General features: G+C 38.1%; 2 protein-coding genes and 1 pseudogene across 2 annotated transcripts; 2 read left to right on the forward strand and 1 right to left on the reverse strand.

Moving 5' to 3' along the window:
• The first annotated feature begins 213 nt into the window (after positions 1 to 213).
• Positions 214 to 881, forward strand: LOC120010576 (annotated as a pseudogene).
• A 3,301-nt stretch (positions 882 to 4,182) lies between these two features.
• Positions 4,183 to 7,343, forward strand: LOC120010777 (probable xyloglucan glycosyltransferase 12). Its single transcript, XM_038861631.1, has 5 exons — positions 4,183 to 5,237; positions 5,336 to 5,644; positions 5,782 to 6,072; positions 6,155 to 6,268; positions 6,366 to 7,343. Exons 1-5 carry the CDS (start codon positions 4,467 to 4,469, stop codon positions 6,987 to 6,989), a joined length of 2,109 nt encoding a protein of 702 aa, XP_038717559.1. The 5' UTR covers positions 4,183 to 4,466; the 3' UTR covers positions 6,990 to 7,343.
• Positions 7,344 to 8,187: 844 nt separating this feature from the next.
• Positions 8,188 to 12,193, reverse strand: LOC120010779 (transcription factor bHLH74-like). Its single transcript, XM_038861632.1, has 8 exons — positions 10,194 to 12,193; positions 9,784 to 10,005; positions 9,635 to 9,700; positions 9,477 to 9,545; positions 9,004 to 9,075; positions 8,761 to 8,901; positions 8,595 to 8,676; positions 8,188 to 8,509 (listed from the first exon to the last, which is right to left on the reverse strand). The coding sequence occupies exons 1-7, from the start codon at positions 10,776 to 10,778 to the stop codon at positions 8,635 to 8,637; spliced, it is 1,197 nt and encodes a 398-aa protein (XP_038717560.1). The 5' UTR covers positions 10,779 to 12,193; the 3' UTR covers positions 8,188 to 8,509; positions 8,595 to 8,634.
• Positions 12,194 to 15,600: the final 3,407 nt, after the last annotated feature.

The raw sequence follows: 15,600 nt of genomic DNA on the forward strand, positions 1-15,600 counted from the left end.
AACATATGACCTATTTATGATGGGCTATAAAGGCCCAGTCATTTAGAAACGAAAATTTTGGTTATTTATCACGTGGGTATGCAGGTCTTGTGACTACAGATGGTTTGGGCCTTTAAGCAAATCCCAAGCTGTTGGTACTGGCAACTGCTAAGTGCTAACTCAATTCGTCATCCTCTGGCTCCAACAACAAAGAATGATGCAGCCCATTAATGGATGGGCCAGAAAAGCCCAATAAATTTAAAACTCTCGCCGGACTTTTACGGCTGGGTCTTCCCCAAATGTGACCATGCATGTAGCCGTTGGTACTGGTACAGTGACTCACAAAGCCGACATTAAGAAGTTTCAACTAGCTACAAGAAACCGCGCAAAAGACAAGATACTCGCGGTGGCACAATGATAAGAGTCGAGGCTCACCCGATACCAGAACACCCTAGGCCACGCAGGTTATCAGGAAGAGTAGCCCTCGTCGGGGATGCAGCTGCGTACGTCACAAAATGTTCAGGCGAAGGTATCTATTTTTTGCAGCAAAGAGCGAAAGGATGTGTGCGGATGCAATAGTTGAGGGGTCGGAGAACGGGAAGAGGATGGTAGATGAGAGTGACTTGAGGAAGTACTTGGAGAAGTGGGACAAGACATATTGGCCTACTTACAAAGTGCTTGATGTGTTGCAGAAGGTGTTCTACAGATCAATCCCGGCGAGGGAAGCGTTTGTGGAGATGTGCTCGGACGAGTATTTGCAGAAGATGACATTTGATAGCTATTTGTACAAGACAGTGGCTCCTGGGAATCCTTTGGCAGATTTGAAGTTGGCTGTAAATACCATTGGGAGCTTCGTGAGGGCTAATGCTCTAAGGAAGGAGATGGGGATGCTCAGTATATAATGAAGAACATTGATGATCTCTCCTTCACATTTTGGAGTCTAGCAGTATAAATTGGTAAATATTGGACCATTTTGCATGAATGCTTTTGTTTTATATCACTTTCTATGTATTGTTAGTTTTTTGAAATACCCTAAATATGTTTGTTGTTGGAATTGAATATTAGGCAAACATATATCTAACTCAGTCGATTATCAACCGGTCGAGTCACCTCTCGTTGTATATATTGTTAGTTAAAATGTTTGGATTACTTTATTCGGCATTGTGGTTTCACTGAAAATATTAGGAGTTTAGTCTGCAATGTAATTATTTGCCTTGATGACAACTAATGCAAAGAAAAATCTCCATGCTCGGATTGATCATGAAGGGACCCTAACCACACTAGTATAAGTCACTTATCATTACATTTCATTTAAATCAGCCAATTCAATTCAATCCAACCAACACATACATAAACAATTCAATATATGAAATATGGCTTTAGGCTTAATCAAAGCTGACACTTGATTAAAGCATTATCATTATGGACCAAATCTCTTTGATTATACCTAATCTAGCAGATTATATATATAAATTTTCTTTTGCGGATAGTAGCTAGGTCTGTCCGGATAACATATGACAGATAGTAGTATCAGATGCGCACATAAATTGTTGGGAAATTACCCTAGAATCCTCGTTCGATAATATCAAAAACAAAAGATAAATTGAAATTGTGAATAACAACACAAGCAAATTGTACAACCATATTTTCAATGACCTCTTTACCCGATAAATCCAAGAGTCCAAGAGATTATTATAAACCTCAAACTAGCTCATACTCTATGACACTCTACATCTTGAATCTCTCACTAAGAAACCTATGTAGAACCTGATAATAAAACCATTTATTCTCTCTCAATGCTCACCACACAAAGACATTTGTTTCTGATAAATATTATTTATACCCTATTTTTTATTAAATATACTCCACTCTAATGTGTTTTTTGATGGATTAATGAGATATATTTAATAAAAAATGGGATAGAAATAATGTTAATCATGTTTCTCTCTACAAATCATTCGTGAACCACTCATGACATGGCATTTTGCGATATTCCGAAATTATCCTTATCACTTCACGATTCTCAATACGATAAGAATGAAACTGTCGGTGGCTTATTGGGTCATCGAGGCGATTTTAGACAATCTACTTCTTGTCGCTTTATTCTCCCCGCGCTGATGGTGCGTGTGTGCACGGCTTTGAGTTTGCTTTTAATTTTTGCGCTTTGTTTTCCATCAAATAAGTGTTCATATGGACAATCGGGCGGGGGAAGTGGGTGGTTAATTTTAAAAAAATTTGAATTGGTACTGTGGATAGGGCATAGTGGTGACAAAATTATGTCGAGTACAACGATTGAATTTATCTGATCCATATTAAATCAAATTCAGACATAATTTATATATTCGAAATCTGGGTCGAAACATAAAATTTTTTTCTGATTTAAAATTTGTTCCGGGTCAAAACACATAAATCTTGTCCAGTTTAGTTGTCCTAACCCTAACATGGATTAAATTATTGTCTGATTTACTTGTCTTGATTTAAATCAATCCGGGTGTGGTCAACGAAGTATGTCTGAAATTCAATCCAAATTAGAATCTAGATGTATAAATATTTATAAATATTTCATAAACACGTGAATATGTTCGATCCAAAACTGACTTTTTGCTACCCCTAATTGTCGAGGCAGGCTCTCATAATGTGCACTTTGGACGTGAGCTTATATTATTTTTATTTCACAAAATGATCTCACCTCACTCACTTGTACAATTGACCTTTTAGAGGTGCGAGAGTAAATAATAAATACTCGAGTACCATCTAGTTGGGAAGGCGAGATAATATAATAACATGCGGGCCCACATGTATAAGGTTTTGTTGTTAATATTGGATCAATTTTCTTATAATAAGATGACTGAAATACATAAGCAGATTTGTTTAGGCTTGGCGGCATACATGAACATTTTAGTTATTTAGTTTCTTTTGGCTAAACAGGGGAAGGTTTAAAGTTTAAACTGCGGTTGCAAATGGAAATATTGTATAGTAATTAACACTTATTCATTAGAGTTAGTCAAAGTGTGAGCTGAAACAATCAATCAATAATTAGTACGCAATTCCCATTAACATGAGACAATGAAGTATTTATTATTAATAGCATCTCATTTAATTGTTTCCTTTGATGGATCCTAGCTATCATTACAATAATTATATTTTAGAACACTAATAGCCATAATAGTCTCTCTAGTGTCAAACTATATGTACTCGGCGAGGTCCTAACTCCTTAGTTCGATTACTATTGGAATCAATATCTTCGTAGTCACAAGTTATGTTTTGGCTCGACTTATCATGTCTTTAAGTGGAAAAATTATGTGTGCATGGACTTGACGGTCTAGATTTAGTCTCATATCGAATGTTCCAACTAACAAATATGTATGGTGTCGTTCTCGATGTAAAAAAATATGTCTATAATAGATAGGTAATACACACACTTGTTGTGGCGAGAATGATAATATGAAACAAAAACAAAGCCGATTTGGAGCTTCTAAATTAACGGTATTTACCCTTTTATTAGGAGAACCAACTCGGTCAAATAAATAAAACAAAACAAGACCAATCAAACTTTGTTTTTATTATTTACATTTTCGCTTTATTGGGGGGGTTTTGTTTGGGTTGTCATCTTTGAATTTTCTCGACCTCCATTAGCGTGTGTGATCATATTTTTTACTGGAATTAGCTTTGATTTCCGTCACACGCGAAAAAACAGAGAGTAACAGCGAACCCTGAAGGGAACCCGATCGAAATGAGGATTCCGATCTAAATTTCTTCTTTAGGGTTCTTTTGGTAGTTGGTTTTCATTACAAGGAAAAAAAAATACATAAAAAGAAAGGAGATCTTGTCATTGTCCGAACCCTGTTTCTGCATTGTTGTGTTTTTCATTTTGAATTAAGTGCAATCTATGATTGTTTTTCTTACCATAATTAATCACGGTTTGTGTCCCTGTAATTCCTCTGATCGATTCTGTAAAAAAGAATCGATTTTTGGAAGCTCAGTGAATTGGGGATTTTGGACACCAGAGTGAACGTGGGTGTTGATGATTTATTCTGATTTTCTTTTTTGCTTTTCAAACAATCAAGAAAATCTGTCAAAGACGTGTTGAGCTGTTATCGATTTTCTTTCCGAAACCCCACTCTTATAATTTCTCTCTTTCTATCCATTGCAAGCTGTAATTGAATGGGAGCTACTTTGGAGTATTTTCATAGGTCATCTCTCTCTCTCTCTCTCTAACAATCCATACAAATTCTCTCTCTCTAAAAACACTCTGTGTGTGTCGTTTATATCAGTTGTGTCCGCATCTGTGACCATGATATAGAGACTAGAAAGACTCCTCTTTCTGCTTCTTCTTCACGCGTCTCCGTCTTCGACATCTCATTGATATCACAATGAGATCAAATTCATAGTATCTTCTTCGCATTTTTCTTGTTGGGTTTTGTTTTTTTTGCTGTTGAAATCGTTGTTGTTGGGTTTTTGAGATCTGAAAAAAAAATTCAGCGACAATGGCAGCCTCCTTTCAGTGGTGGGGGAAGGAGAGTCACAGAGGAACACCTGTGGTTGTCAAGATGGAGAACCCCAGCTGGTCAATGGTCGAGTTAGAGGGTCCAACGGAGGAAGATTTCATCCTCGGTGACTCACCGAGTCACGGTCCCCGAGATAGGAAACCCAGAGGAAAGAACGCAAAGCAGCTCACTTGGGTTCTCCTCCTTAGAGCCCACAGAGCGGCCGGTTGTTTGACCTCCATTGCCTCAGCAATGGTAACCCTTGGTTCCTCCGTGAGCCGCCGTGTCGCATCCGGACACACCGACACCGACGGGGACAACGAAAACAACAGAGAATACGAGAACCCAACAATTAAACGCAGGTTCTACTCATGCATCAAGGTCGGTCTTTGGTTATCAGTACTTCTTCTTGTGTTTGAGCTGGCTGCGTACTTCAATGGCTGGCATTTCGATTCGGCACAACTGCGATTACAGTATTTGATTTCCACGTCTTTGGGGGTTAGGGGTCTCTTTGATTCATTGTATTCGAAGTGGGTTTTGATTCGGGTGGAGTATCTTGCTCCTCTTCTTCAATTGCTCGCCAATGTATGTATTGTGCTCTTCCTTGTCCAGAGTATAGATAGACTCATTCTCTGCTTCGGCTGTTTCTGGATCCGCTTTAAGAAGATTAAACCGATACCGAAACAAGACGCAGTAGCAGATCTTGAATCCGGGGAGAGTGGTTACTTCCCAATGGTTCTTGTTCAGATCCCAATGTGTAATGAAAAAGAGGTAAAGAAATGGACTTTGGAATTCTAATAGAGTAATTCTGTAGTATTTTGGTTGTCTTTTTTTCCTGATTGATCTTATATGTTTGTGGGGGGTTTTAGGTGTATCAACAATCGATAGCTGCAGTGTGCAATTTGGACTGGCCAAAATCGAACATTCTGATTCAAGTTCTCGATGATTCAGACGATCCAACTACGCAGTCTCTGATCAACGAGGAGGTGCAGAAATGGCAGCAAGAGGGTGCCCACATTGTGTATCGGCATCGGGTGATAAGAGATGGATACAAGGCTGGTAATCTCAAGTCTGCCATGAATTGTAGTTATGTCAAAGACTATGAATTTGTTGCTATTTTCGATGCTGATTTTCAGCCGACGCCTGATTTTCTCAAAAGAACTGTCCCCCATTTTAAGGTATGCTGTAACCTTCTCATTGTTGCAATTTGAAGTTTACTCTTAAATTTGTAATCTACTTGAATGAATAGTTGTAGAAATGCTTGAATTTTGAACTCATGAGTTGAACATGGTATTCCATGTTGGTCAAATTACAGGATAATGAAAAGCTTGGACTTGTTCAAGCAAGGTGGTCTTTTGTGAACAAGGATGAGAATCTGTTGACTAGGTTGCAGAATGTTAATTTGTCTTTTCATTTTGAGGTAGAGCAACAAGTGAATGGTGTTTTCTTAAATTTCTTCGGGTTCAATGGGACTGCTGGAGTGTGGAGGATTAAGGCGTTGGAGGATTCGGGTGGGTGGTTAGAGAGAACCACTGTTGAGGACATGGACATTGCTGTCCGAGCTCATCTTCAGGGATGGAAATTCATTTTTCTCAATGATGTTGAGGTATTTCCTCGTCTCAATTACTTCGATAAAAGTACTTTTAATCCATAGCTTCCATGAAATTTGACTGTTTGTTAATCTTCAGTGCCAGTGTGAACTACCCGAGTCTTATGAAGCTTACAGAAAACAACAGCACAGATGGCATTCTGGACCAATGCAATTGTTTAGGCTATGTTTGCCTGATATCATCCGAGCTAAGGTAGACAGACTTAAAATGCGAACTAATGACAGCTATAATTTTCTGCTCTCTCTAAATTCTAGTTGCTCATATCAGTTACTGATTTTGGTGGATGCAGATTAGCTTTTGGAAGAAATTCAATATAATCTTCCTCTTCTTCCTGCTCAGAAAACTGATCCTACCATTTTACTCTTTCACCCTATTCTGCATAATTCTGCCCATGACAATGTTCATACCAGAGGCCGAGCTTCCGGCATGGGTAGTGTGTTACATTCCAGCCACCATGTCATTCCTCAACATCCTTCCGGCTCCAAAATCCTTTCCCTTCGTAGTCCCTTACCTTCTTTTCGAGAACACTATGTCGGTGACCAAGTTCAATGCCATGGTCTCCGGCTTGTTCCAGCTGGGAAGTGCTTATGAATGGGTTGTTACTAAGAAGTCCGGCCGCTCCTCCGAAGGTGATCTTGTCTCCTTGGTTGAAAAAGAACCAAAACCTCATAGAATGATGTCAGAGCCCGACCTTGGTGAAATGAAGGAGGAAATTTTGCATCAAGAGAAAGCTGCAAAAAAGAAGAAGCACAATAGGATATATACCAAGGAGCTGGCACTTGCCTTCCTTCTTCTAACAGCTTCAGCTAGGAGTCTCTTGTCTGCTCAGGGTATCCATTTTTACTTCTTGTTGTTTCAGGGAGTATCTTTCCTCCTGGTCGGTCTGGACTTGATCGGTGAGCAGCTTAGTTAGAATGAACGTGAAATGGTAGCCTATTCTGGAATATATATGGATCATAGACAGTTCATGGACGGCAGCAGAAATGGATGGATTGCATCTGAGCACAACTAAAAAGTGAATTTTTTTTCGATGCGTTGTCGCGGGTTTGAAGGTGCTTCCTCTCTTGCCTGCACTTCACACCCTCCAGAAGACTAATACAAATCCACCCAACAATGGCAGAAAGCACGCTAGATGGGCAGAAAAATGAGACTTTTCAATGTCTAAAAGAGAGACATAGTGGTGATGCTCTTCAACATATGTAAGCTTTTGCTTGTTCTGTTTCTTCTATTTTTCTGATTCTTTCTTCTGGGTCAATTCTTTTGTAAGAAAAAAATGTTGTCCAAATCTCAAAACAGGATTTTTTTAGTTATAGTTTCAAGACTGTACATAACATTCCTCTTATTGAAGAAATGTGTTGAAGCTTCTTCAAGAATTATATCTCATGCTTTTGTAAAGTAGCACTACTTTCTTCTGGGTCAATTCTTTTGTAAGAAAAAAATGTTGTCCAAATCTCAAAACAGGATTTTTTTAGTTATAGTTTCAAGACTGTACATAACATTCCTCTTATTGAAGAAATGTGTTGAAGCTTCTTCAAGAATTATATCTCATGCTTTTGTAAAGTAGCACTAATTAGAGTTGTAAAGATGGTCAGGGTTCGAATCCCTTCCGTTTAAGTTGCTTTCCAAGTGCATATATGTTTCTGGAAAGCACATGGATACGAGTGGTTTTTGTCTGATTACAGAGGCCCCCCATGTTGGTGAAGGGAATTTATGGGTTGTAAATCAGCTGGACCAAGCCTTCTGATTTGGACTCTTTTGTAGTCTAGATCTACTTTTCTTAAGCTTTTACCTCTCATTTTCCTGTGAAAATTCTGTTTTTAGTTGCTCTTTCAAACCTGTTTGGATAATAACACACAGAAAATACAAGGTGAAGTCTTTCTACAGGAGGGTTGGATTGACTAATCGTTTGTTTATGGGGCCAAGGCCACTGAAAATTGTGGTTCAGGCGCCACAACATAAAACCACCGAATGAAAAGTACCTCGATGCTCACAGATTAAAAACGTAGCCTTACACGGATTTGTAAGAGGGATAATTTCAGCTCTACAAGAAAGAAAGCTTTGTCCTAACAGTTTCTACAAAAACCCTTTTCACAAGTTTTCACACACTTGCCTTAATCTATATCAATCAAATGAATTCTGAATAAAAAGAATTTTACATCATTGTCTCCAATCAAAGTCCCCACTTCGTTGTCTTAAATCTGAATATACATGGTCTGTAACTCTTTTAAAAATATAATTTCTTCTTCTGCTAAAACTACGAAGAACAGTGAGCCTCTGAGAACCCTATGCAACTGAAGACCAGACCTTTCCCAATTTTTTTTCTCTCAGTTTCTAAATAAATGTGTTCAACTTGCAGTCAACTTCAAATCGCTGTTAGCAGAAAGAAATTCGTTTTTGTTTCCTAAAAACTTCAGAGCTCTGATTTCAACCGTCCTGCACAAATTATGGCATCTTGAGGTTAGAAAATGAGAGGAAAACATTTAACAAAAACTCTTAAGAGTTAAGACCTCCCAATTACCGTTTGGTCCCAAATTGCCAATAGCAGAACTCGAGTCGTATCACATGTGGAAGAAATTATGGAGATCATTGTCCAATACAGTCTGTGCACATGAAAATTGTTTGTATAAGTATTTCAACAAGACAAAGAACAGAAAAAGAGTAGAGTAGGTAGATCTTTTACTTACTGGAGGCAATGAGGTAAACTGAGGATTCGTACTTGGGATTGTGGGAATGCTCCCTTGCAAAACTCCCTGTTGGTAAGAATGAGTAGACATGCCAGGACCAAAGCCCAGAAGAGAAGTATTACCTCCTCGTGCATGAAGAATCTAGTGGAGAAGAACCAAAAAAATTTATCATCGATTCAGTACAGAAATGCACAAGAGCTTACTTTCCATTTTGCTTTTAGCAAAGTCTGGATCTCAACTTACATCTTTCGAAAGAATCCTATCTATATCAATGTTCAGTTCTGGATTGACAGTGGTAAGTTTCATCGATAGAAACTGCAATACAAAAGCAAGTACAACTTTGCTGTAAGAGCAATCTAACGCAAATGCATTGCACACAGACACAGACTGGGGATAGTTTCTAACAAAAGTAAATTAAGCAATTGACAAAATGCTTGTGTCTCTTGATTAAATGAAAAGTTGGGCACAAGTGTAAACCAGATTTTAATTTTGAACCAAACAAACACATCACTATTTTCTAAAACCCAATTTGTAACGCAACATGACCTGATAAAACCCAATAAAAACGTGTCTGAAGGCTGTTGTGTAAATGAAGATTGAGGACCTAATTTCTGTTTAGTAAAGAAGTACACCAAGTTTATGATCCTAGGTTATGTGCAGAAACAACCAATAGAGAATAACTCCAACTCCAATTGTGAAGACTTAGAATAGCATACCTCAACCTGCTGTTGCAGGGATTGTACATAGTTGATAATCTCATCGAGCATTACTGCCTTCCCGGTAATCTGATTCAATAATACTAAACTAATCAGCAAGCTTATATATATAGCGAAGAAGGAGTAGTTGATAAGCTTGGTCATCTCTAGTTAATTACCTTATTGCATCCTGGAACAAGTTCTTGAAGCAATCTCATCCGCTCGCTAATCTTTTCTCTTCTCACCTGCACACAAATGTCTTTCTAGCTTCAGTACAGATATTACATCAAAGGTTTCTGAAACCTGATACAATGAGATAAGCGGGTACCCTTTCTGCAAGACTATGACTGTTAGTTGCCTGACCCCTTCTGGCTCTCACATGAATGTAATCTTCTTTAGGGGCATCTCCACGGTTAGAATTATCTTTAGCTTGTTTATCATGGGAATTTGCGCCTGTGTTCCTTTCAAACTTTGGTTTCTTTTCATCCTGCTCCTTCTGAACATCAGAGCTCTCCCCAGAGGAAGCTTTTCGTCGCTCTCCTTCATTATTCTGAAGGAAATAAAAGTACACTTCACTCAGTGAGACACTGAAAATTCAAATGGATGTTAATTCTGATCAACTTCATAATTCACATGGCAACAAATTCTTCATCTTCATAATTAGATCATTTAAACAAATTGAATGTGCTTTCATTGACAGACATAAGTACGGCACAAGTGTATTGCGATTCAAATTACCTTATTTGGATCAAATGGAGCAGTAGACTCTGGTGCTCGTTTCCTCCTCCTTCCAGTGGGTGAAGCTTCAATAGCTCCCTCCGACATTTGGTGATCCTCCTGAGATTGTTCACCGTTTGTCAAAGTCCCTTCATTCCTGACCAGGTGTTGTGCAGCACAACTTGGAGGACGACACCCGATAGTAGTAATCTGGCCATAGTCAGGTAATCCAAAGGAACTAACCATATCTGAAAAACCTCCACTACCAAAGGATGAAAGCTTTGGCACCACCTCACTATAATTCGAACCAGATGCATAACGAACAAGGTGAGAAGGGCCACTAATTCCCTGATTTTCCATCACAAGAGGATAAGTGGAATCTGCAAAGGCACCATGTGACACAATTGATGCACCTCCAAAATTCTCAGGCTGACTCAGTGGAACAATTGGATCCCAACTAGAACAATAGAAAGGACCTGCTTCATTTGAAGGTTTATACATGGACATTGTGCTAATGGTGTTTGTGCTTATCCCTGAAGAGGGGCAGTTCACACCATTCTCTCCTCTAGATTGGAATCTCATATCATCATTTTCCCCACCACTCATGTTCTAGACTTCAAAGCCAAATGGTAAAAATATACAGAACCCAACTCTATATGTAATCTAGATGGAAACCTCAACTCAACAGTTAATCAAAAGCAGGACTAAAAGTTGATATTTAACTGAAAAATATATAGAGAAGCAAAGGAAAAGTGGGTATGACCAAAATTAGTTGGTGATGCCTTGCAGGACTCAACAAGGAACAAGAAACCTTGGCAGCTTTATAGAACTCAGTGGCAGTAAAAGTAAAAGAGACCTCTCAATGCAGCATCCCACAAAGAAAGTGAAAGGAGAAATACAAAGTATAAGCCCCAGAATCTAAACAGAAGAAGCTACTAAAATATTCTTCAAAAACCCTAGGATCAAGTCTGCTTATAATGTAATGAAGAAAAGGAAAATGCTTCTAACAGACAATAAAATGAACCTTTCAATAGCATAAAGTAGACATAGACAAACACTGGCACTAGTAAGTAACAGCTCACCAATCTAATTAAAAGAAAGCGGATTTCCTTTTTCACTTTTGCTTATACTCTCAATCACAAAAATGATTGGAAATTCAACTAAAAACCAATGACAAGGGATGAACCCAAGATTGGATGATGAATGTAGTATAGAAATTGGTGTCTAGAGAGTCCAATTGAGGAATTGCCCAGCTGTTCAAGTTTTGAATCAAGAACCAACAAACCCCAAGAAGCAAGAAAGGAAAAGTTGCAGATCCCTTTTAAGATATTCTCAGATGGGTTGCCCAAAAATGGAACAAAAAGCATCAAATTCAACTAGAATTATGCAAAGAACTGAAGTGGAACAGATTTCAATAACAGTAACCCAAATTGGGTGTTTAATAGTACCGCCCAGAGCATCAAATGCTTTCCTTAAATTCTCCAAGAAAAAAAACCCAAAATTCACCAGTTGGGTATTTGCACAAACAGCAAGCATCAAATTGGGACTTTTATAGATCACAGACAATGTAGAGACCTACAAGCCTAAGAAAGAGAACCCACAGAGAGTAATAAAGAGAGAGAGCCTTTGCTTACCTGCCCAACTGTTGCCAACTTCTCTTTGTTCCTGAATTATTACGGAACCTAATCTCTTTTTCCTCCTTCCACACTTTACTCCTTGTAATTTATATTTTCTTTTCTGGTCTCACAAATAATATACTCCAAGATATGATTTTTTTTTAAAAAAAAAATTGTCTCGCTCACTCTCAGTGAAGATTGGAGAGGTTCTTCTCTTCAAGGCCAAGCTTGCTTCTTAGTTCTTTCACATAATACTTTCTTTTTCACTGACATTTGCCAACTATTCTAACAGACCTCTCTCTGCTGGTTGTTTTGTTTTTTTACACACTCATCTTCTCTCAGCCCCAATTCATTTCTTTTGAGAACCAATCATTATGCACCTAAGCTCCATCACACCCCATGAACACCATCTCAAAAAAAACACAGGGCCCCCACTAAATCTCCCTTCCACACCATTGAATCTGAATTATCAAGCACAATATGGGCCCATACCCAAGATGCCCTTAGCTCTGATTGGTCTAAAGTAGGTGGATTTATGATTTTCAGTAACAGAGAATTACTGCTCGTAACCCATTTTTCACATTAATTAATACCTGCAGAAATCTTTTTCATTTTGTTTTTACTTTGACTAACATAAGGAATAATGGAATCCTACGGCTTACAGGCTACAGCTGTTTCTTACTTTCTTTGATGCCCCTCCTAATCAAAGACTCACATGGTCAAACAACGTTCTGGGCAACGGCAATCTCGCTGGAATGAGGACCAATGATATTATTGAGGAATTAACGACTGATTTGCTCCGAAACAATAAAAATTTATAATCCAGTGTGAAGTACTACACTGTACACAGTACCCTAGTATAGGTGAAGGGTTCCACTATTGGATTCTGCATGGTCAAAATCAGTATGTAGATATGATGATTGCCATGGTATACCCAACTCATCAATGTGTGCATTAATTGGGATGACAAAACTTTATCTGTTTGAATAATCGAATTTGAATGGTTGTCTAGATTGCAGATTTGTAATATCTATCCGGACAGCTCTTCAGCCTGTCTGTACATAGTTCACTCTGTCTGGATTTTGAAGCATGGTGTCCGGACAGCTACCAAATATGAGCCAAATAAACAACAAGCCATGCTTATTAGTGGCCAAGCGCCTGTGGGATTGATTGTCCATAAATCATCGGAAAGACTTAATAGGTGATTCAAATGGGTGGAGGTTTGATAAATATGATCGACTTCTACTCCGATACCATCTTTTAAGTTTATCTAACTCAATCTAACTTGAGTTATTTATCCGCTTAGAGCGATACTTTTAAACCACACCACTTTGTAACAACAACTCATCAAAGATTAAACCTTGCAGGAGTCCATGATTAGTAAACATAATTCTAAGTGACATACAAAGAATCGGAGCGAAACCCCATGTTGTCCAATGAAGCTAATAGAGAAGGAGCATGCGCAGAAGAGAAGTAATCATAAGTCCAGTTACTTAAAAAAAAAAAAGTGCAATGGTTTCTGATAAGGAAACCGAGGAGGAAATGATTGCACTCCAGCTGTTCGATGAAATTCCCCATCGAACCCATGACGGCTCACTGAGACAATCATTCTAAACCACTGATGTTTCCACCAAAAGAAGTATTGTCAAGAATCTATGGAGTACGGCATTCAAGTGAAAAATATCAAAATATTGTTTGCGTAAGAAACACCAAGTACTAATAGTCGAGGCATCAACATATTCAGACCACAAATGCTTTGTCCCTTCCACCTAGGGTAGGATAACCAAGCACGCTTTGCTTCGTTATTAGTTTGGAAGTTTGAATTATTATTTCGGGCCTAAGATCAAACAATACTAATAGTCGAGGCATCAACATATTCAGACCACAAATATGTATTGTTTGAGTATTTCTTGCTTCAATACTCAAACAATACATATTTCCAATTCAAGGGAAGTTGTCTTGATTATGTCAAGATATCAGGAACTACAATCATAACAATCTGTCTCAAAAAAATAAAACACAAAGGATGACCAGTCAGAAAGATCACTCTTCCCACAAAGGGTAGGGGTTTTACTACAGCAGACCTTGCTCTAGTACATTTTTAAGGGCAAATGTTTTTGCTTTTTTTTTTTTTTTAAATCATACATGTGTAGTATTTGGTCTAGCGAATCCAATCATATATCAAATTCATCCCGATCAAAACGTTGAAAGTTTTGAGTTTACATCTGATGGTCTAGAATTATTATGTCTTTTTCATATAAAATTTGATTTTTGTTTCGAACAAAAAATATGTCGTTGGATTCTTTAAACCGAATACTATACATCTATACTTTTTTAAAAATTAAATAAAAAATTTTTCAGTCTCTAAATGCTATTACAGCAAGGCCTGATATAATAATTTTACAGCAAATCCCCGCGTTCTGATTTTTCCATTACTGGTTTTGCTTGAGAGTCTCATAGGCTTGTATTCGTAGCATAAGTAGTCATCGATTATCACTTGACTTTAACCCAACTTATCTTATCGTCATATGGAAAATTATTGTGCGTGAAGATTTGACAGCTCGAGTTTAGACTCTATCGGATATTTAAATGACAAACTTGTATGATATCGTTGTTGGTGACAAAAATAATAATACAGGCAGTGAACTAAATTTAAATCAATACAACAAGAAAGCACGGACTACGGATTTTCATTTGAGCCTGGATTAGATTTATCGGGCTTCACCTTGAGTCCTTAACAAAGGTGGCCCATTAAGTCGTTAGAGGCCCTAATAACACAAAGTTACAAACATGGGTGGGCCTAATAAGAGTTTTGTCCACTGCTTTCTATTTGTTTAGCTACAGCCCAAAGCAAATATTAAGCTTGGGCTTGTGTGGCCCATTAAGTTAGTTTAGATTCGAGGCCCAAGATATACCAAAACAAGCATGGGTCAAGGTATGGCCTACAGGCTACAGCTACTGGCCAGTGGCTTACTTTATGTGGCCTAATAAGAGTTATGTATTGTTTCATTTGTTTCCTTCGTGTTTGGGCTGGAATACAAATACAAGTCCGGCCTATCAAGGCCCATACAATTCGTGAACCATTGTCTCGTCGACACAAGGCCCAACGAATGAAGTAGATGTTGACCGGTCTCCATGTTCAAGTCAAAGGTAAGAACAGGTCTCCGTAGAAGAAACAGTTTCCTTTAGGCGGACAAGAGACAACCTAACACCAACATCTGAATTTGGTTTTAATTAGCCTGTGAATTTCGTATAGTCTCTTGGCTTCTACCTCCATAATAATTCACATATGAGATTGTGGGGATCTTTTCGGGCCTGGGAACGTCTCTCCAGATACCTCAGGTATCCCAAAGCTCACATTTTTCTCATGTACAGTTAGCAAGACATTCATCTCTTGATCTCTACCTCGATCACCGATACATCAACAAAATCGAGCAGTAAAAGAACCGGTCCGATTTCCAACGCCATCAAGAAATATAATCTCTAATGTAGCAATTAAGCGTATAAACAAATGATTAAATTGGAATATCTGGGTGCAGTGTACTTTTATGGCAATATTTTCATGATTAAATTGGAGATTATGATAAGTAGCCATGAACAAACTCGTGTGACATGCAACAACATTATACCATTTCAACTTTTTCCACAAATATTGCTGTGTGTGTATATATATATATATATGTGATATGTCCCCACGAAGAAACTTTCACATCTCAATCAACAAACAAACAAACAAACAAAGAGACATGTTACATATTCATACTTGTTGACTAAAATCATTTCCCTTTTTCTGTTAAAAAATAAATATGGGT

Source organism: Tripterygium wilfordii, chromosome 12 (assembly GCF_013401445.1).
Source record: "Tripterygium wilfordii isolate XIE 37 chromosome 12, ASM1340144v1, whole genome shotgun sequence".
NCBI classification, from domain to species: Eukaryota; Viridiplantae; Streptophyta; class Magnoliopsida; order Celastrales; family Celastraceae; genus Tripterygium; species Tripterygium wilfordii.

Excerpts from the sequence above, each read along its gene's own strand:
- LOC120010777 (XM_038861631.1), top strand. The coding sequence starts at position 4,467 with ATGGCAGCCTCCTTTCAGTGGTGGGGGAAGGAGAGTCACAGAGGAACA. Across the intron at positions 6,073-6,154 it reads TTTTTCTCAATGATGTTGAG|TGCCAGTGTGAACTACCCGA; the intron begins GTATTTCCTCGT and ends GTTAATCTTCAG. Across the intron at positions 6,269-6,365 it reads CTGATATCATCCGAGCTAAG|ATTAGCTTTTGGAAGAAATT; the intron begins GTAGACAGACTT and ends TGGTGGATGCAG.
- LOC120010779 (XM_038861632.1), bottom strand. The coding sequence starts at position 10,778 with ATGAGTGGTGGGGAAAATGATGATATGAGATTCCAATCTAGAGGAGAG. Across the intron at positions 9,076-9,476 it reads CCCTGCAACAGCAGGTTGAG|TTTCTATCGATGAAACTTAC; the intron begins GTATGCTATTCT and ends TTTGTATTGCAG. Across the intron at positions 8,677-8,760 it reads AGTTTACCTCATTGCCTCCA|ACTGTATTGGACAATGATCT; the intron begins GTAAGTAAAAGA and ends TCATGTGCACAG.